At 51.5% G+C, this 22,875-nt stretch overlaps 1 protein-coding gene across 1 annotated transcript; it reads left to right on the forward strand.

Moving 5' to 3' along the window:
- The first annotated feature begins 79 nt into the window (after positions 1–79).
- LOC123731723 (heat shock 70 kDa protein 14) lies at positions 80–18,177 on the forward strand. The gene is made up of 6 exons (XM_045711124.1): positions 80–227; positions 541–644; positions 16,943–17,155; positions 17,229–17,390; positions 17,673–17,740; positions 18,033–18,177. Exons 3-6 carry the CDS (start codon positions 16,988–16,990, stop codon positions 18,109–18,111), a joined length of 477 nt encoding a protein of 158 aa, XP_045567080.1. The 5' UTR covers positions 80–227; positions 541–644; positions 16,943–16,987; the 3' UTR covers positions 18,112–18,177.
- Positions 18,178–22,875: the final 4,698 nt, after the last annotated feature.

The raw sequence follows: 22,875 nt of genomic DNA on the forward strand, positions 1-22,875 counted from the left end.
CCCTCCACTCCGGCCTGTTAGCCATGGGAGCGGTATTCCCCTACATCCCATCTTGGTGTCTGTCTGTCTGCAGGGTGTAAACAGGATGTTAGCGGTAACGCGAGGGCCATGTTGAAGCTGATGAACGGAGCAGACGTGGCCAAACATTCTCTCTCCTCGCTGGGTTCTGCTAACTGCTTTGTTGACTCTCTACACGACGGCATGGACTTCGACTGCAACATCTCCAGGTGACTACACTACCCACAAACCTCTGCTCTCTTACCCACCACAATGTGTATTTATTTATTTATTTAAATAGGCAAGTCGGTTAAGAACAAATTCTTATTTACAATGACTGCCTCCCCCCCGAACGACTCTGGGCCAATCATGCGCCGCCCAATGGGACTTCCGATCACGGCCGGTTGTGATACAGCCCTGAATGGAACCCGGGTCTGTAGTGACGCCTGTAGTGCTGCGATGCAGGGCCTTAGACCGCTGTTCCCCTCACCATCCCCTCTTCGTACACCGCCACAGGAAAGTCACGCTGTGTTTCTTTCTCAGGGCCCGTTTTTGAGCTGCTGTGTTCTTCCCTGTTCAACAAGAGTGTCCAACCAATCAGAAGCCTGCTGGAGACGACTGGGCTCTCTACTAGCGACATCAACAAGGTAACCCTCAGCCTACCTAACATGGGGTTGGGAGTTGCCATGGCAACGGTGCTCTGGATTTATTTTGGGGGGATGAAGTGTCAACTGATAGCTAGCTAGTTTGGCTTTCTCCGACCAACATAAAATGTCTGCCAAAAAAAATGCATTATTTCACCTGAGAAACATCACCCGACTCAGTCCTGTTTTCTCTCAACCTGAGAGGCTGGTCACCTCCCGCGTCACCATCCCACTAGATTACTGTGTCGTGATTAAGTGATATAACATGCTATTCTATAAAATCCTTTCTCTGTAATTAAGATCACCTGATTCGCTAATCATGTAAATGTAATTAAATAGAAAGTCGGGCACACGGAAGAGTGTTTTTTATAGAGCCGTTATCTTCCGAATAAACTCTTAAAGACTTTAATATTTTACATCGATAGCCGTCAATATTAATCCTCATTTTATTTTCAGTCTCATAATGAAAGTTGTAAATTCTTGGCTATCTTCACGAACCCTGGCTAACAAGTTGAATCAGCAATACAAAATTGGGTTTAATTATTTATTTACTAAATGCCTAACTAATCACACAGAATTACATATACACAGAATGCAAATGATGTCATACAGAAAACGTCCCTGGTGGACGCGAGCGACATGGCTGCTTGTTACACAAAGGAAGGGGTTGGGCTTGAATGAAAGAGCGGGAAGACTTGGGAATAAAAGAAACAGCAGCTCTGCTATCGTGAATACATTATCTTATGCATTCTAAATTACCGCCCATTTAGAAAAGGAAAACGCAGTAAATATTTACTCTGAGCTGCGCTTCGGTAGATTGGTCGTAGATGCTGGCCGGGATGGCCAACAGATCTCCCTGCCCTCGGAAGAATGTCATTGGTGGTAAAGTGGATACGTGGTAGTATCTTCGTCTGTCTGTTAGACTGGATCCGTCGTCCGTCCTTTCCTAGCCCACGTCTTCAGCGGCCGCTGCTAACTCAACGGCTAGGAAGTATCACTTCTGTAGTGAATAAGCTCAAAGTTCATACCATTCGCAACCAAAGCTCACGCCGAGGTTGGCTCAGTTCTGTACTTGACGTGTGTGTCCTTGTAACGCAGAGGCTGCAGACCTCACGTAGTGGAACTCCTGAAGAACATTGGTCATTGTCTTATATAGTGGCGAGGGGAGGAGGGTGTGTTTCATCGTTTATAACCTGTCTCTTCACAGGGTGGGCCACTGATCAAGCAGGGCACTTTCCTTATGAAAACCCAATTCTCTCATTTGGAAGCTAAAATTACATTTAATCTCCTAACAAACAATTTCAATATCAAACATTTAAATTGCATAACAATTCCATGTGACTCTGATAACTAGAGGGTGTAGACTTTCTCAGGTACAGTTTATGTCGTCCTGTCATCAGTCATAATGTCTCAGATGACAACCGAACTGACATACATACTCATTACGTTCCCAAGCATATTTCCAACTGGTTTTATTACCAAAATATGGTTCCTTTCCCCCCATTTGTTTGATGTTCCCAGACTCTATGTTTAACAAAGGCTATTCAGCAGTCCTTCAGTAGGGTCAGAAAGAGAGGGGAAGGGAGAAAGGTATTTATGCGGGGGGGGGGTCATAAACCTCACCCACAGGCCAACGTCATGACAACTGCAATGCTCTCCTTGGTGGTCTCCCCTCAAAAAGCATCCTCAGGCTGCAGCTAACCCTACCCCTACCTACCCTACCCCTACCTACCCTACCTACCCCCTACCCCTACCTACCCTACCCCTACCTACCCTACCCCTACCTACCCTACCCCTACCTACCCTACCTAACCCCTCCCTACCTACCCCTAACCCTACCCTACCTACCCCTACCTAACCCCTACCCCTACCTAACCCCTACCCCTACCTACCCTACCCCTAACCCTACCCCCTACCTACCCTACCTAACCCCTACCTAACCCTACCTACCCCTACCCCTACCTACCCTACCTAACCCCTACCCCTACATACCCCTAACCCTACCTAAAGCATCCACAGGCTGCAGCTAACCCTACCCCTACCTACCCTACCCAACCCCTACCCCTACCTACCCCTAACCCTACCCTACCTACCCTAACCCTACCTAAAGCATCCTCAGGCTGCAGCTAACCCTACCCCTACCTACCCTACCCCTACCTACCCTACCCCTACCTACCCTACCCTACCCACCCTACCCCTACCTACCCCACCCCTACCTACCCCTAACCCTACCCTACCTACCCTAACCCTACCTAAAGCATCCACAGGCTGCAGCTAACCCTACCCCTACCTACCCCTACCCCTACCTACCCCTAACCCTACCCCTACCCCTACCTACCCTACCCCTACCTAAAGCATCCTCAGGCTGCAGCTAACCCTACCCTACCTAACCCCTACCTACCCCTAACCCTACCCTACCTACCCTAACCCTACCTAAAGCATCCTCAGGCTGCAGCTAACCCTACCCCTACATACCCCTACCTACCCCTAACCCCTACCCCACCTACCCCTAACCCTACCCCTACCTACCCCTACCTACCCCTAACCCTACCCCTACCTACCCTACCTACCCCTAACCCTACCCCTACCTACCCTACCTAACCCCTACCTACCCCTAACCCTACCCCTACCTAACCCCACCCCTACCCTACCTACCTACCTACCCTAACCCTACCTAAAGCATCCTCAGGCTGCAGCTAACCCTACCCCTACCTACCCTAACCCTACCCTACCTACCCCTAACCCTACCCCTACCTACCCCTACCCCTACCTACCCCTAACCCTACCCTACCTACCCCTAACCCTACCCCTACCTACCCTAACCCTACCTACCCCTAACCCTACCTACCCTACCTAACCCTACCCCTACCTAACCCCTACCCCTAACCCTACCTACCCTACCCCCTACCCCTAACCCTACCTAAAGCATCCACAGGCTGCAGCTAACCCTACCCCTACCTACCCTACCTAACCCCTACCTAACCCCTACCCCTAACCCACACCCTACCTACCCACCTACCCTACCTAACCCTACCCTACCTACCCCCTACCCCTACCCCTACCTAACCCCTACCCCTACCTAAAGCATCCTCAGGCTGCAGCTAACCCTACCCCTACCTAACCCCTACCCCTACCCCTAACCCTACCCTACCCCTACCTAACCCCTACCCCTACCCCTACCTACCCCTACCTACCCTAACCCTACCTAAAGCATCCTCAGGCTGCAGCTAACCCTACCCTACCTACCCTACCCCTACCTACCCCTAACCCTACCCCTAACCCTACCCTACCCCTACCTAACCTACCCCTACCCTACCTACCCTAACCCTACCTACCCTACCTAACCACTACCCCTACCTACCCCTAACCCTACCCCTACCTAACCCCTACCCCTACCTACCCCTAACCCTACCCCTACCTACCCCTACCCCTACCTACCCCTACCTACCCTACCCCTACCTACCCCACCTACCCTAACCCTACCTAAAGCATCCTCAGGCTGCAGCTAACCCTACCCCTACCTACCCCTAACCCTACCCCTACCTAACCCCTACCCCTACCCCTACCTACCCTACCCTACCTACCCTAACCCTACCTAAAGCATCCACAGGCTGCAGCTAACCCTACCCCTACCTAACCCCTACCCCTACCTACCCCTAACCCTACCCTACCCCTACCTAACCCTAACCCCTACCCCTACCTACCCCTAACCCTACCCTACCTACCCTAACCCTACCTAAAGCATCCACAGGCTGCAGCTTGTGCAGAACAGCGTTGCCAGGATCCTTACAGGAACCCAGAAATCAATCAATCAATCAAATGTATTTATATAGCCCTTCTTACATCAGCTGATATCTCAAAGTGCTGAACAGAAACCCAGCCTAAAACCCCAAACAGCAAGCAATGCAGGTGTAGAAGCACGGTGGCTAGGAAAAACTCCCTAGAAAGGCCAGAACCTAAGAAGAAACCTAGAGAGGAACCAGGCTATGAGGGGTGGCTAGGAAAAACTCCCTAGAAAGGCCAAAACCTAGGAAGAAACCTAGAGAGGAACCAGGCTATGAGGGGTGGCCAGTCCTCTTCTGGCTGTGCCGGGTGGCGATTATAACAGAACATGGCCAAGATGTTCAAATGTTCATAAATAACCAGCATGGTCAAATAATAATAATCACAGTGGTTGTCGAGGGTTCAACAAGTCAGCACCTCAGGAGTAAATGTCAGTTGGCTTTTCATAGCCGATCATTCAGAGTATCTCTACCACTCCTGCTGTCTCTAGAGAGTTGAAAACAGCAGGTCTGGGACAGGTAGCACATCCGGTGAACAGGTCAGGGTTCCATAGCCGCAGGCAGAACAGTTGAAACTGGAGCAGCAGCACGACCAGGTGGACTGGGGACAGCAATAAAATGGTGGTCCGATAGTCCAGGATTATGAGGAAAAACATTAAGATCCACAACATTTTATTCCACGGGACAAAACTAGGTCCAGAGTATGACTGTGGCAGTGAGTAGGTCCAGAGACATGTTGGACAAAACCCACTGAGTCGATGATGGCTCCGAAAGCCTTTTGGAGTGGGTCTGTGGACTTTTCCATGTGAATGTTAAAGTCACCAAAAATTAGAATATTATCTGCTATGACTACAAGATCCGATAGGAATTCAGGGAACTCAGTGAGGAACACTGCATATGGCCCAGGAGGCCTGTAAACAGTAGCTATAAAAAGTGAGTGAGTAGCTGCATAGATTTCATGACTAGAAGCTCAAAAGGCGATAACTGCCTTTGAAGTGAGGTATCTAACATCAAGTAGCCCTATTTTGAGATGTGAGGTATCACAATCTCTTTCAATAATGACAGGAATGGAGGAGGTCTTTATTCCAGTGAGATTGCTAAAGCGAACACCGCCATGTTTAGTTTGGCCCAACCTAGATCAAGGCACAGACACGGTGTCCATGGGGATAGCTGAGCTGACCACTCTGACTGTACCAGTAACAGACTCCACTAAGCTGGCAGGCTGGCTAACAGGGTGGAGCTGGCAGGCTGGCTAACAGGGTGGAGCTCGGGGAGTTGGAGCCCTGTCTATGTTCGTATACCGGGTTCTGCATCACCCTCCACCCTCAACCACAAGGCTCTCCAGAGGGTAGTGAGGTCTGCACAACGCAAGTTCTCATTTACAGCTGTGACCTAGCCAAGATAAAGCAAAGCAGGAGACTCATATCTCCCTCACTAGCTTTAAGCACCAGCTGTCAGAGCAGCTCACAGATCACTGCACCTGTACATAGCCCATCTGTAAATAGCCCATCTATCTACCTCATCCTCATACTGTATTTATTTATTTATCCTGCTCCTTTGCACCCCAGTATCTCTACTTGCACATTCATCTTCTGCACATCGACCATTCCAGTGTTAATGCTAAATTGTAATTATTTTCACCTCTATGGCCTATTTATTGCCTTACCTCCTTACTACATTTGCACACACTGTATATAGATTTTTCTATTGTGTTATTGACTGTATGTTTGTTTATTCCATGTGTAACTCTGTGTCGAACTGCTTTGCTTTATCTTGGCCAGGTCGCAGTTGTAATTCAGAACTTGTTCTCAACCAGCCTACCTGGTTAAATAAAGGACTTGTTCTCTACTAGCCTACCAGGTTAAATAAAGGACTTGTTCTCTACTAGCCTACCTGGTTAAATAAAGAACTTGTTCTCTACTAGCCTACCTGGTTAAATAAAGAACTTGTTCTCTACTAGCCTACCTGGTTAAATAAAGGACTTGTTCTCAACTAGCCTACCTGGTTAAATAAAGGACTTGTTCTCTACTAGCCTACCTGGTTAAATAAAGGACTTGTTCTCAACTAGTCTACCTGGTTAAATAAAGGACTTGTTCTCTACTAGCCTACCTGGTTAAATAAAGGACTTGTTCTCTACTAGCCTACCTGGTTAAATAAAGGACTTGTTCTCAACTAGTCTACCTGGTTAAATAAAGGACTTGTTCTCTACTAGCCTACCTGGTTAAATAAAGGACCTCGGCATGTGGATTGAGAAATCAAATGTGACCCTGTTTACAGCTCTGTATAGTAAAGAAACAGACATAAATCCTCTATTACAGGAGGACAACTTCCATCCTGAGCCATTTAAAAAGAGGACTTCCTAGAGACCAGTTTTTCAGACCGCGTATATGCCACTCCACAGAGAACTATCTAGAAAAAGCAGCGGAGATGAGCAATAGGTTTCTAAGAGGAAGCTGCTCTCCACAATGTGTGGATGAAGCTGTTAATGTGTCGTTGGGGAAATGGATGAACTGCTACTGAAATACCCAGTGAAGAACTCTCTGGAATATTCACCAGACTTTAAACTCTCAAAGTGGGAGATGCTGTCAAACACTGGCCTCCAGTGGCCTATGTGTTCAGTGAAGGCCTCCAGTGGCCTATATGTTCAGTGAAGGCCTCCAGTGGCCTATATGTTCAGTGAAGGCCTCCAGTGGCCTATATGTTCAGTGAAGGCCTCCAGTGGCCTATGTGTTCAGTGAAGGCCTCCAGTGGCCTATATGTTCAGTGAAGGCCTCCAGTGGCCTATATGTTCAGTGAAGGCCTCCAGTGGCCTATGTGTTCAGTGAAGGCCTACATTGCATGAGACTTAATGTTTTTACTTGGTCTGTGTTGTGTGATGCAAGAAACCGATAATATGAATCTTTTATTTTCATACAGAGAATTCGAGAATGTTGGCTATGACAAGTAAAATACTAAAGTAAAAGTATTTGGGTTTTAAATATACTTAATTATCAAGTGTAAATTATTTCAAATTCCTTATTAAGGAGATGGCATGTTTCTTTTTTATTGATGGCTAGCCAGGGGCACGCTCCAACACTGAGACATCATTACAGATAGATAGCCAGGGGCGCGCTCCAACACTGAGACATCATTACAGATAGATAGCCAGGGGCGCGCTCCAACACTGAGACGTCATTACAGATAGATAGCCAGGGGCGCGCTCCAACACTGAGACGTCATTACAGATAGATAGCCAGGGGGCGCTCCAACACTGAGACGTCATTACAGATAGATAGCCAGGGGCGCGCTCCAACACTGAGACGTCATTACAGATAGATAGCCAGGGCGCGTCCAACACTGAGACGTCATTACAGATAGATAGCCAGGGCGCGCTCCAACACTGAGACGTCATTACAGATAGATAGCCAGGGGCGCGCTCCAACACTGAGACGTCATTACAGATAGATAGCCAGGGGGGCGCTCCAACACTGAGACGTCATTACAGATAGATAGCCAGGGGCGCGCTCCAACACTGAGACGTCATTACAGATAGATAGCCAGGGGCGCGCTCCAACACTGAGACGTCATTACAGATAGATAGCCAGGGGCGCTCCAACACTGAGACGTCATTACAGATAGATAGCCAGGGGCGCGCTCCAACACTGAGACGTCATTACAGATAGATAGCCAGGGGCGCGCTCCAACACTGAGACATCATTACAGATAGATAGCCAGGGGCGCGCTCCAACACTGAGACGTCATTACAGATAGATAGCCAGGGGCGCGCTCCAACACTGAGACGTCATTACAGATAGATAGCCAGGGGCGCGCTCCAACACTGAGACGTCATTACAGATAGATAGCCAGGGGCGCGCTCCAACACTGAGACGTCATTACAGATAGATAGCCAGGGGCGCGCTCCAACACTGAGACGTCATTACAGATAGATAGCCAGGGGCGCTCCAACACTGAGACGTCATTACAGATAGATAGCCAGGGCGCGCTCCAACACTGAGACGTCATTACAGATAGATAGCCAGGGGCGCTCCAACACTGAGACGTCATTACAGATAGATAGCCAGGGGCGCTCCAACACTGAGACGTCATTACAGATAGATAGCCAGGGCGCGCTCCAACACTGAGACGTCATTACAGATAGATAGCCAGGGGCGCGCTCCAACACTGAGACGTCATTACAGATAGATAGCCAGGGGGCGCTCCAACACTGAGACGTCATTACAGATAGATAGCCAGGGGCGCGCTCCAACACTGAGACGTCATTACAGATAGATAGCCAGGGGCGCTCCAACACTGAGACGTCATTACAGATAGATAGCCAGGGGCGCGCTCCAACACTGAGACGTCATTACAGATAGATAGCCAGGGCGCGCTCCAACACTGAGACGTCATTACAGATAGATAGCCAGGGGCGCGCTCCAACACTGAGACGTCATTACAGATAGATAGCCAGGGGCGCGCTCCAACACTGAGACGTCATTACAGATAGATAGCCAGGGGCGCGCTCCAACACTGAGACGTCATTACAGATAGATAGCCAGGGGCGCGCTCCAACACTGAGACGTCATTACAGATAGATAGCCAGGGGCGCGCTCCAACACTGAGACGTCATTACAGATAGATAGCCAGGGCGCGCTCCAACACTGAGACGTCATTACAGATAGATAGCCAGGGGCGCGCTCCAACACTGAGACGTCATTACAGATAGATAGCCAGGGGCGCTCCAACACTGAGACGTCATTACAGATAGATAGCCAGGGGCGCGCTCCAACACTGAGACGTCATTACAGATAGATAGCCAGGGGCGCGCTCCAACACTGAGACGTCATTACAGATAGATAGCCAGGGGCGCGCTCCAACACTGAGACGTCATTACAGATAGATAGCCAGGGGCGCGCTCCAACACTGAGACGTCATTACAGATAGATAGCCAGGGGCGCGCTCCAACACTGAGACGTCATTACAGATAGATAGCCAGGGGCGCGCTCCAACACTGAGACGTCATTACAGATAGATAGCCAGGGGCGCGCTCCAACACTGAGACGTCATTACAGATAGATAGCCAGGGCGCGCTCCAACACTGAGACGTCATTACAGATAGATAGCCAGGGGCGCGCTCCAACACTGAGACGTCATTACAGATAGATAGCCAGGGGCGCGCTCCAACACTGAGACGTCATTACAGATAGATAGCCAGGGGCGCGCTCCAACACTGAGACGTCATTACAGATAGATAGCCAGGGGCGCGCTCCAACACTGAGACGTCATTACAGATAGATAGCCAGGGGCGCGCTCCAACACTGAGACGTCATTACAGATAGATAGCCAGGGGCGCGCTCCAACACTGAGACGTCATTACAGATAGATAGCCAGGCGCGCTCCAACACTGAGACGTCATTACAGATAGATAGCCAGGGGGCGCTCCAACACTGAGACGTCATTACAGATAGATAGCCAGGGGCGCGCTCCAACACTGAGACGTCATTACAGATAGATAGCCAGGGGCGCGCTCCAACACTGAGACGTCATTACAGATAGATAGCCAGGGGCGCGCTCCAACACTGAGACGTCATTACAGATAGATAGCCAGGGGCGCGCTCCAACACTGAGACGTCATTACAGATAGATAGCCAGGGGCGCGCTCCAACACTGAGACGTCATTACAGATAGATAGCCAGGGGCGCTCCAACACTGAGACGTCATTACAGATAGATAGCCAGGGGCGCGCTCCAACACTGAGACGTCATTACAGATAGATAGCCAGGGGCGCGCTCCAACACTGAGACGTCATTACAGATAGATAGCCAGGGGCGCGCTCCAACACTGAGACGTCATTACAGATAGATAGCCAGGGGCGCGCTCCAACACTGAGACGTCATTACAGATAGATAGCCAGGGGCGCGCTCCAACACTGAGACGTCATTACAGATAGATAGCCAGGGGCGCGCTCCAACACTGAGACGTCATTACAGATAGATAGCCAGGGGCGCTCCAACACTGAGACGTCATTACAGATAGATAGCCAGGGGCGCGCTCCAACACTGAGACGTCATTACAGATAGATAGCCAGGGGCGCTCCAACACTGAGACGTCATTACAGATAGATAGCCAGGGGGCGCGCTCCAACACTGAGACGTCATTACAGATAGATAGCCAGGGGCGCGCTCCAACACTGAGACGTCATTACAGATAGATAGCCAGGGGCGCGCTCCAACACTGAGACGTCATTACAGATAGATAGCCAGGGGCGCGCTCCAACACTGAGACGTCATTACAGATAGATAGCCAGGGGCGCGCTCCAACACTGAGACGTCATTACAGATAGATAGCCAGGGGCGCGCTCCAACACTGAGACGTCATTACAGATAGATAGCCAGGGCGCGCTCCAACACTGAGACGTCATTACAGATAGATAGCCAGGGGCGCGCTCCAACACTGAGACGTCATTACAGATAGATAGCCAGGGGCGCGCTCCAACACTGAGACGTCATTACAGATAGATAGCCAGGGGCGCGCTCCAACACTGAGACGTCATTACAGATAGATAGCCAGGGGCGCGCTCCAACACTGAGACGTCATTACAGATAGATAGCCAGGGGCGCGCTCCAACACTGAGACGTCATTACAGATAGATAGCCAGGGCCGCGCTCCAACACTGAGACGTCATTACAGATAGATAGCCAGGGGCGCGCTCCAACACTGAGACGTCATTACAGATAGATAGCCAGGGCGCGCTCCAACACTGAGACGTCATTACAGATAGATAGCCAGGGCGCGCTCCAACACTGAGACGTCATTACAGATAGATAGCCAGGGGCGCGCTCCAACACTGAGACGTCATTACAGATAGATAGCCAGGGGCGCGCTCCAACACTGAGACGTCATTACAGATAGATAGCCAGGGCGCGCTCCAACACTGAGACGTCATTACAGATAGATAGCCAGGGGCGCTCCAACACTGAGACGTCATTACAGATAGATAGCCAGGGGCGCTCCAACACTGAGACGTCATTACAGATAGATAGCCAGGGGCGCGCTCCAACACTGAGACGTCATTACAGATAGATAGCCAGGGGCGCGCTCCAACACTGAGACGTCATTACAGATAGATAGCCAGGGCGCGCTCCAACACTGAGACGTCATTACAGATAGATAGCCAGGGGCGCTCCAACACTGAGACGTCATTACAGATAGATAGCCAGGGCGCGCTCCAACACTGAGACGTCATTACAGATAGATAGCCAGGGGCGCGCTCCAACACTGAGACGTCATTACAGATAGATAGCCAGGGGCGCGCTCCAACACTGAGACGTCATTACAGATAGATAGCCAGGGGCGCTCCAACACTGAGACGTCATTACAGATAGATAGCCAGGGGCGCTCCAACACTGAGACGTCATTACAGATAGATAGCCAGGGGCGCTCCAACACTGAGACGTCATTACAGATAGATAGCCAGGGGCGCTCCAACACTGAGACGTCATTACAGATAGATAGCCAGGGGCGCGCTCCAACACTGAGACGTCATTACAGATAGATAGCCAGGGGCGCTCCAACACTGAGACGTCATTACAGATAGATAGCCAGGGGCGCTCCAACACTGAGACGTCATTACAGATAGATAGCCAGGGCGCGCTCCAACACTGAGACGTCATTACAGATAGATAGCCAGGGGCGCGCTCCAACACTGAGACGTCATTACAGATAGATAGCCAGGGGCGCGCTCCAACACTGAGACGTCATTACAGATAGATAGCCAGGGGCGCGCTCCAACACTGAGACGTCATTACAGATAGATAGCCAGGGGCGCGCTCCAACACTGAGACGTCATTACAGATAGATAGCCAGGGGCGCGCTCCAACACTGAGACGTCATTACAGATAGATAGCCAGGGCGCGCTCCAACACTGAGACGTCATTACAGATAGATAGCCAGGGGCGCGCTCCAACACTGAGACGTCATTACAGATAGATAGCCAGGGGCGCGCTCCAACACTGAGACGTCATTACAGATAGATAGCCAGGGGCGCTCCAACACTGAGACGTCATTACAGATAGATAGCCAGGGGCGCGCTCCAACACTGAGACGTCATTACAGATAGATAGCCAGGGGCGCGCTCCAACACTGAGACGTCATTACAGATAGATAGCCAGGGGCGCTCCAACACTGAGACGTCATTACAGATAGATAGCCAGGGGCGCTCCAACACTGAGACGTCATTACAGATAGATAGCCAGGGCGCGCTCCAACACTGAGACGTCATTACAGATAGATAGCCAGGGGCGCGCTCCAACACTGAGACGTCATTACAGATAGATAGCCAGGGGCGCTCCAACACTGAGACGTCATTACAGATAGATAGCCAGGGGCGCTCCAACACTGAGACGTCATTACAGATAGATAGCCAGGGGCGCTCCAACACTGAGACGTCATTACAGATAGATAGCCAGGGGCGCGCTCCAACACTGAGACGTCATTACAGATAGATAGCCAGGGGCGCTCCAACACTGAGACGTCATTACAGATAGATAGCCAGGGGCGCGCTCCAACACTGAGACGTCATTACAGATAGATAGCCAGGGGGCGCTCCAACACTGAGACGTCATTACAGATAGATAGCCAGGGGCGCGCTCCAACACTGAGACGTCATTACAGATAGATAGCCAGGGGCGCTCCAACACTGAGACGTCATTACAGATAGATAGCCAGGGGCGCTCCAACACTGAGACGTCATTACAGATAGATAGCCAGGGGCGCGCTCCAACACTGAGACGTCATTACAGATAGATAGCCAGGGGCGCGCTCCAACACTGAGACGTCATTACAGATAGATAGCCAGGGGCGCGCTCCAACACTGAGACGTCATTACAGATAGATAGCCAGGGGCGCGCTCCAACACTGAGACGTCATTACAGATAGATAGCCAGGGGCGCGCTCCAACACTGAGACGTCATTACAGATAGATAGCCAGGGGCGCGCTCCAACACTGAGACGTCATTACAGATAGATAGCCAGGGGCGCTCCAACACTGAGACGTCATTACAGATAGATAGCCAGGGGCGCGCTCCAACACTGAGACGTCATTACAGATAGATAGCCAGGGGCGCGCTCCAACACTGAGACGTCATTACAGATAGATAGCCAGGGGCGCGCTCCAACACTGAGACGTCATTACAGATAGATCCAACGTGTGTGTGTGTGTGTTCCAGGTGGTTCTCTGTGGGGGGTTAACGGTGTGTGTGTGTTCCAGGTGGTTCTCTGTGGGGGGTTAACGGTGTGTGTGTGTTCCAGGTGGTTCTCTGTGGGGGTTAACGGTGTGTGTGTGTTCCAGGTGGTTCTCTGTGGGGGGGTTAACGGTGTGTGTGTGTGTTCCAGGTGGTTCTCTGTGGGGGTTAACGGTGGTGTGTGTGTGTTCCAGGTGGTTCTCTGTGGGGGGGTTAACGGTGTGTGTGTGTTCCAGGTGGTTCTCTGTGGGGGGTTAACGGTGTGTGTGTGTTCCAGGTGGTTCTCTGTGGGGGGTTAACGGGTGTGTGTGTTCCAGGTGGTTCTCTGTGGGGGGTTAACGGTGTGTGTGTGTTCCAGGTGGTTCTCTGTGGGGGTTAACGGTGTGTGTGTGTTCCAGGTGGTTCTCTGTGGGGGTTAACGGTGTGTGTGTGTTCCAGGTGGTTCTCTGTGGGGGGTTAACGGTGTGTGTGTGTTCCAGGTGGTTCTCTGTGGGGGTTAACGGTGTGTGTGTGTTCCAGGTGGTTCTCTGTGGGGGGTTAACGGGTGTGTGTGTTCCAGGTGGTTCTCTGTGGGGGGGGTTAACGGTGTGTGTGTGTTCCAGGTGGTTCTCTGTGGGGGTTAACGGTGTGTGTGTGTTCCAGGTGGTTCTCTGTGGGGGTTAACGGTTGTGTGTGTGTGTTCCAGGTGGTTCTGTGGGGGTTAACGGTGTGTGTGTGTTCCAGGTGGTTCTCTGTGGGGTTAACGGTGTGTGTGTGTTCCAGGTAGTTCTCTGTGGGGGGTTAACGGTGTGTGTGTGTTCCAGGTGGTTCTCTGTGGGGGGGTTAACGGTGTGTGTGTGTTCCAGGTGGTTCTCTGTGGGGGTTAACGGTGTGTGTGTGTTCCAGGTGGTTCTCTGTGGGGGTTAACGGTGTGTGTGTGTGTTCCAGGTGGTTCTCTGTGGGGGGTTTAACGGTGTGTGTGTGTTCCAGGTGGTTCTGTGGGGGTTAACGGTGTGTGTGTGTTCCAGGTGGTTCTCTGTGGGGGTTAACGGTGTGTGTGTGTTCCAGGTGGTTCTCTGTGGGGGGTTAACGGTGTGTGTGTTCCAGGTGGTTCTCTGTGGGGGGTTAACGGTGTGTGTGTGTTCCAGGTGGTTCTCTGTGGGGGGTTAACGGTGTGTGTGTGTTCCAGGTGGTTCTCTGTGGGGGTTAACGGTGTGTGTGTGTTCCAGGTGGTTCTCTGTGGGGGTTAACGGTGTGTGTGTGTTCCAGGTGGTTCTCTGTGGGGGGTTAACGGTGTGTGTGTGTTCCAGGTGGTTCTCTGTGGGGGGTTAACGGTGTGTGTGTGTTCCAGGTGGTTCTCTGTGGGGGTTAACGGTGTGTGTGTGTTCCAGGTGGTTCTGTGGGGTTAACGGTGTGTGTGTGTTCCAGGTGGTTCTCTGTGGGGGTTAACGGTGTGTGTGTGTTCCAGGTAGTTCTCTGTGGGGGTTAACGGTGTGTGTGTGTTCCAGGTGGTTCTCTGTGGGGGTTAACGGTGTGTGTGTGTTCCAGGTGGTTCTCTGTGGGGGGTTAACGGTGTGTGTGTGTTCCAGGTGGTTCTCTGTGGGGGGTTAACGGTGTGTGTGTGTGTTCCAGGTGGTTCTCTGTGGGGGTTTAACGGTGTGTGTGTTCCAGGTGGTTCTGTGGGGGTTAACGGTGTGTGTGTGTTCCAGGTGGTTCTCTGTGGGGGGTTAACGGTGTGTGTGTGTTCCAGGTAGTTCTCTGTGGGGGTTAACGGTGTGTGTGTGTTCCAGGTGGTTCTCTGTGGGGGTTAACGGTGTGTGTGTGTTCCAGGTGGTTCTCTGTGGGGGTTAACGGTGTGTGTGTGTGTTCCAGGTGGTTCTCTGTGGGGGTTAACGGTGTGTGTGTGTGTGTTCCAGGTGGTTCTCTGTGGGGGTTAACGGTGTGTGTGTGTGTTCCAGGTGGTTCTCTGTGGGGGTTAACGGTGTGTGTGTGTTCCAGGTGGTTCTCTGTGGGGGTTAACGGTGTGTGTGTGTTCCAGGTGGTTCTCTGTGGGGGGTTAACGGTGTGTGTGTGTGTGTTCCAGGTGGTTCTCTGTGGGGGGTTAACGGGTGTGTGTGTGTGTTCCAGGTGGTTCTCTGTGGGGGTTAACGGTGTGTGTGTGTTCCAGGTGGTTCTCTGTGGGGGGTTAACGGTGTGTGTGTGTTCCAGGTGGTTCTCTGTGGGGGTTAACGGTGTGTGTGTGTTCCAGGTGGTTCTCTGTGGGGGTTAACGGTGTGTGTGTGTGTGTTCCAGGTGGTTCTCTGTGGGGGTTAACGGTGTGTGTGTGTTCCAGGTGGTTCTCTGTGGGGGGTTAACGGTGTGTGTGTGTTCCAGGTGGTTCTCTGTGGGGGTTAACGGTGTGTGTGTGTTCCAGGTGGTTCTCTGTGGGGGGTTAACGGTGTGTGTGTGTGTTCCAGGTGGTTCTCTGTGGGGGTTAACGGTGTGTGTGTGTTCCAGGTGGTTCTCTGTGGGGGTTAACGGTGTGTGTGTGTGTTCCAGGTGGTTCTCTGTGGGGGTTAACGGTGTGTGTGTGTGTTCCAGGTGGTTATCTGTGGGGGTTAACGTGTGTGTGTGTGTTCCAGGTGGTTCTCTGTGGGGGTTAACGGTGTGTGTGTGTTCCAGGTGGTTCTCTGTGGGGGTTAACGGTGTGTGTGTGTGTGTTCCAGGTGGTTCTCTGTGGGGGTTAACGGTGTGTGTGTGTTCCAGGTGGTTGTCTGTGGGGGTTAACGGTGTGTGTGTGTTCCAGGTGGTTCTCTGTGGGGGTTAACGGTGTGTGTGTGTTCCAGGTGGTTCTCTGTGGGGGGTTAACGGTGTGTGTGTGTTCCAGGTGGTTCTCTGTGGGGGGTTAACGGTGTGTGTGTGTTCCAGGTGGTTCTCTGTGGGGGGTTAACGGTGTGTGTGTGTTCCAGGTGGTTAACGGTGTGTGTGTGTTCCAGGTGGTTCTCTGTGGGGGGTTAACGGTGTGTTCCAGGTGGTTCTCTGTGGGGGTTAACGGTGTGTGTGTGTTCCAGGTGGTTCTCTGTGGGGGTTAACGGTGTGTGTGTGTTCCAGGTGGTTCTCTGTGGGGGGTTAACGGTGTGTGTGTGTTCCAGGTGGTTAACGGTGTGTGTGTGTTCCAGGTGGTTCTCTGTGGGGGTTAACGGTGTGTGTGTGTTCCAGGTGGTTCTCTGTGGGGGTTAACGGTGTGTGTGTGTTCCAGGTGGTTCTCTGTGGGGGTTAACGGTGTGTGTGTGTTCCAGGTGGTTCTCTGTGGGGGGTTAACGGTGTGTGTGTGTTCCAGGTGGTTCTCTGTGGGGGGTCTGCCAGGATTCCTCGGCTGCAGCAGATGATCAGAGATCTGTTCGCTGACGTGGAGCTGCTAAGCTCCGCCCCACCTGATGAGGTCATTGCGGTCGGCGCAGCGATGGAGGCGGGCCTTCTAGTCGGCCGGGAGATTGGCTCCTCCCCAGAGTCTGTTACCGTGGAAGCCTGTGTCTCAGACATTCTGCTCAAGGTACACACACACACACACACACACACACGACTAATAGAGCAGCTTCTGATTGGCTAATCTGTGTGATTGACAGGAGGTGGATGAAACAGGGGCTGAGGTGTTCTCTGTGCTCCTCCCCTCGGGCACGCCCCTTCCTGCTCGGCGACATCACATCCTGTCTGGTCCTGGCCGCTTGGCATCTCTCTGTCTGGAGCTTTACCAGAAAACCACAGAGCAGCCAGAGAGACTGGCCAAGGTACACACACACACACACACACACACACACACACACACACACACACACACACACACACACACACACACACACACACACAGAGCAGCAGAGAGACTGGCCAAGGTACACACACACACACACACACACACCAACATGTCTCTTATCTGCAGATTGTTCTGAGAGACCTCCCCTCCCCTCCTCTCCCTCCCCTCCCTCACTCCCCTCCCCCTCCTCCCTCCCCTCCCCTCCCTCCCTCCCCCTCCTCCCCCTCCACCAGAGAACCAACATGTCTCTTGTCTGCAGATTGTTCTGAGAGACCTGGAGACCAAAGAGGACAACCATGACATTGATGCCGTGGTAACCATGAAGAGGTAACTCCCAGCAGCACTCTGTTTCAGCTGTGGACCGGGCCGTGGTGGTGGACTGGACCGGACCGTGTGTGTGTGTGGGGACCGGACCGTGTGTGTGGACCGGGCCGTGTGTGTGTTTCAGGGGACGGGTCTCTCCATGTGAGCTGTGTGGACTGGACCGTGTGTGTGTGGACCGGACCGTGTGTAACCTGTGTGTGTTTCAGGGACGGGTCTCTCCATGTGAGCTGTGTGGACTGGACCGTGTGTGTGTGGACCGTGTATTCGGACCGTGTGTAACCTGTGTGTGTTTCAGGGACGGGTCTCTCCATGTGAGCTGTGTGGAGCAGAACAGTGGGAAGACTGAAGCCATCAGCATATCAGCAGCCTCCTGATTTCACCACCAAGTTAATGTCATTAAAGTTCCTTTTTAAAGTTTAAATAAAGACATTCTGGTTTAACTTAGTTCCTTTATTCTCTTCAGTTACGAACAGCTGCAACAGACTTCCTTTATTCTCTCCGTGGTCTCTCAGCCTGGCAGGAAGAGACTGCAGGTCTGTGTTCCCTGCTGAACATTCACAGGGGCGTCGCTGTGGGTTCTCTTGGCCCTGATAGGCCAGGTGTGCAGCAGGCGCTGGTAGGGTACATGTGTATATAGGGCATCTCTATAACAGTAGGGCGTGGGTAAGGTGTCTATAACAAGGTAGGGCATGGGTATAACAGTAGGGCATGGGTAAGGTGTCTCTATAACAGTAGGGCGTGGGTAAGGTGTCTATAACAGTAGGGCGTGGGTAAGGCATCTCTATAACAGTAGGGCGTGGGTAAGGTGTCTATAACAGTAGGGCGTGGGTAAGGTGTCTCTATAACAGTAGGGGCGTGGGTAAGGTGTCTATAACAGTAGGGGCGTGGGTAAGGTGTCTCTATAACAGTAGGGCGTGGGTAAGGTGTCTCTATAACAGTAGGGCGTGGGTAAGGTGTCTATAACAAGGTAGGGCATGGGTATAACAGTAGGGCATGGGTAAGGTGTCTCTATAACAGTAGGGGCGTGGGTAAGGTGTCTATAACAGTAGGGCGTGGGTAAGGCATCTCTATAACAGTAGGGCGTGGGTAAGGTGTCTATAACAGTAGGGCGTGGGTAAGGTGTCTCTATAACAGTAGGGCGTGGGTAAGGTGTCTATAACAGTAGGGCGTGGGTAAGGTGTCTCTATAACAGTAGGGCGTGGGTAAGGTGTCTATAACAGTAGGGCGTGGGTAAGGTGTCTCTATAACAGTAGGGCGTGGGTAAGGTGTCTCTATAACAGTAGGGCGTGGGTAAGGTGTCTCTATAACAGTAGGGTGTGTGTGAGGTGTCTATAACAGTAGGGCGTGGGTAAGGTGTCTCTATAACAGTAGGGCGTGGGTAAGGTGTCTATAACAGTAGGGCGTGGGTAAGGTGTCTCTATAACAGTAGGGGCGTGGGTAAGGTCTCTATAACAGTAGGGCGTGGGTAAGGTGTCTATAACAGTAGGGCGTGGGTAAGGTGTCTCTATAACAGTAGGGTGTGGGTAAGTTGTCTATAACAGTAGGGCGTGGGTAAGGTGTCTATAACAGTAGGGCGTGGGTAAGGTGTCTCTATAACAGTAGGGCGTGGGTAAGGTGTCTATAACAGTAGGGCGTGGGTAAGGTGTCTCTATAACAGTAGGGCGTGGGTAAGGTGTCTCTATAACAGTAGGGCGTGGGTAAGGTGTCTATAACAGTAGGGGCGTGGGTAAGGTGTCTCTATAACAGTAGGGCGTGGGTAAGGTGTCTATAACAGTAGGGCGTGGGTAAGGTGTCTCTATAACAGTAGGGCGTGGGTAAGGTCTCTATAACAGTAGGGCGTGGGTAAGGTGTCTATAACAGTAGGGCGTGGGTAAGGTGTCTCTATAACAGTAGGGCGTGGGTAAGGTGTCTATAACAGTAGGGCGTGGGTAAGGTGTCTCTATAACAGTAGGGGCGTGGGTAAGGTGTCTATAACAGTAGGGCGTGGGTAAGGGTGTCTCTATAACAGTAGGGCGTGGGTAAGGTGTCTCTATAACAGTAGGGCGTGGGTAAGGTGTCTCTATAACAGTAGGGCGTGGGTAAGGTGTCTATAACAGTAGGGCGTGGGTAAGGTGTCTCTATAACAGTAGGGCGTGGGTAAGGTGTCTATAACAGTAGGGGCGTGGGTAAGGTGTCTCTATAACAGTAGGGCGTGGGTAAGGTGTCTCTATAACAGTAGGGCGTGGGTAAGGTGTCTCTATAACAGTAGGGCGTGGGTAAGGTGTCTCTATAACAGTAGGGCGTGGGTAAGGTGTCTCTATAACAGTAGGGCGTGGGTAAGGTGTCTCTATAACAGTAGGGCGTGGGTAAGGTGTCTATAACAAGGTAGGGCATGGGTATAACAGTAGGGCATGGGTAAGGTGTCTCTATAACAGTAGGGCGTGGGTAAGGTGTCTATAACAGTAGGGCGTGGGTAAGGCATCTCTATAACAGTAGGGCGTGGGTAAGGTGTCTATAACAGTAGGGCGTGGGTAAGGTGTCTCTATAACAGTAGGGCGTGGGTAAGGTGTCTATAACAGTAGGGTGTGGGTAAGGTGTCTATAACAGTAGGGCGTGGGTAAGGTGTCTCTATAACAGTAGGGCGTGGGTAAGGTGTCTATAACAGTAGGGCGTGGGTAAGGTGTCTCTATAACAGTAGGGCGTGGGTAAGGTGTCTCTATAACAGTAGGGCGTGGGTAAGGTGTCTCTATAACAGTAGGGTGTGTGTAAGGTGTCTATAACAGTAGGGCGTGGGTAAGGTGTCTCTATAACAGTAGGGCGTGGGTAAGGTGTCTATAACAGTAGGGCGTGGGTAAGGTGTCTCTATAACAGTAGGGCGTGGGTAAGGTCTCTATAACAGTAGGGCGTGGGTAAGGTGTCTATAACAGTAGGGCGTGGGTAAGGTGTCTCTATAACAGTAGGGTGTGGGTAAGTTGTCTATAACAGTAGGGCGTGGGTAAGGTGTCTATAACAGTAGGGCGTGGGTAAGGTGTCTCTATAACAGTAGGGCGTGGGTAAGGTGTCTATAACAGTAGGGCGTGGGTAAGGTGTCTCTATAACAGTAGGGCGTGGGTAAGGTGTCTCTATAACAGTAGGGCGTGGGTAAGGTGTCTCTATAACAGTAGGGCGTGGGTAAGGTGTCTATAACAGTAGGGCGTGGGTAAGGTGTCTCTATAACAGTAGGGCGTGGGTAAGGTGTCTATAACAGTAGGGCGTGGGTAAGGTGTCTCTATAACAGTAGGGGCGTGGGTAAGGTCCTATAACAGTAGGGCGTGGGTAAGGTGTCTATAACAGTAGGGGCGTGGGTAAGGTGTCTCTATAACAGTAGGGTGTGGGTAAGGTGTCTATAACAGTAGGGCGTGGGTAAGGTGTCTCTATAACAGTAGGGGCGTGGGTAAGGTGTCTCTATAACAGTAGGGCGTGGGTAAGGTGTTCTATAACAGTAGGGCGTGGGTAAGGTGTCTCTATAACAGTAGGGCGTGGGTAAGGTGTCTCTATAACAGTAGGGCGTGGGTAAGGTGTCTATAACAGTAGGGCGTGGGTAAGGTGTCTCTATAACAGTAGGGCGTGGGTAAGGTGTCTATAACAGTAGGGCGTGGGTAAGGTGTCTCTATAACAGTAGGGCGTGGGTAAGGTGTCTCTATAACAGTAGGGCGTGGGTAAGGTGTCTCTATAACAGTAGGGCGTGGGTAAGGTGTCTCTATAACAGTAGGGCGTGGGTAAGGTGTCTCTATAACAGTAGGGTGTGGGTAAGGTATCATGGGGAAGGTCTGTGTAGATAATTCCTAGGCGCCACATCAAATCGTATATCTGCATTAATCAATTGACTTGAAGTTGGACAAAAACAGACAACTATTTTCAGGTGAGGAAGACATTGTCAAGAACACACAATCATCCATTGACTCTATAACAGAGATGGACCCATATAACCTGGACCCCTCTATAACCTGGACCCATATAACCTGGACCCCTCTATAACCTGGACTCCTCTCCCATATATCCTGGACTCCTCTCCCATATATCCTGGACTCCTCTCCCATATATCCTGGACTCCTCTCCCATATAACCTGGACCCCTCTATAACCTGGACTCCTCTCCCATATATCCTGGACTCCTCTCCCATATATCCTGGACTCCTCTCCCATATATCCTGGACTCCTCTCCCATTTAACCTGGACCCCTCTATAACCTGGACTCCTCTCCCATATATCCTGGACCTCTCTATAACCTGGACCCCTCTCCCATATAACCTGGACTCCTCTCCCATATAACCTGGACTCCTCTCCCATATATCCTGGACTCCTCTATAACCTGGACTCCTCTCCCATATAACCTGGACTCCTCTCCCATATAACCTGGACTCCTCTCCCATATAACCTGGACCCCTCTATAACCTGGACCCCTCTATAACCTGGACTCCTCTCCCATATATCCTGGACTCCTCTCCCATATATCCTGGACCCCTCTCCCATATATCCTGGATATTGAGGGCTTCCACCATTTTAAAGTAGTCACCTGGATGGAACGATCATTGGGTGCTAAGGTTGGGAAATGACTAAGCTACTGTATATCATGGCCACAATGTTCCAGACTGCTGCAGGTGACTGCTCTCTCATAGGCACCACTGCATTAGCAGCTGGCTTTGGTCATTGACTGTCTATGAATCGCTTCCTCTTCCCTCTATACAAAGAGTTGGTCAGAGGGACTGACTTCCTGTCCTGGTGACCACTTCCTCTCCAGCGGCCAGTCTCCTGTACAGATCGCTGAGCTCGTCTGGTCCGGGTCGGTCCGAATCCGGCGTAGACGGGATGTCAAAGTCCGAAGACATCTGAGACTCCGTTGGCTCTGATTGGTTAGTGTGGCTGCCACACTCCTCCCCCAAGCCTCCAGATTGGTCAATGCATCTCCCTGACACCGGTCTTCTGATTGGATGAGCATGCTGTCAGCCTGACTCGGGCCTCGCCCAGCCGAGAGAGGAATTGACGGCGAGGGGAGTGTGACGAAGTCATCAACAAACAGCTCTGGGGTCTGGGAGCCTGTCAGTGGAGAGTGGGAGGGGCTTGTGTGAGAGCAGGAGTTTGGTTGGCTGGTCTGGCTGTCCGTCAGTATCTCCGTGGTGA

Source organism: Salmo salar, unplaced genomic scaffold (genome assembly GCF_905237065.1).
Source record: "Salmo salar unplaced genomic scaffold, Ssal_v3.1, whole genome shotgun sequence".
Taxonomy (NCBI): Eukaryota; Metazoa; Chordata; class Actinopteri; order Salmoniformes; family Salmonidae; genus Salmo; species Salmo salar.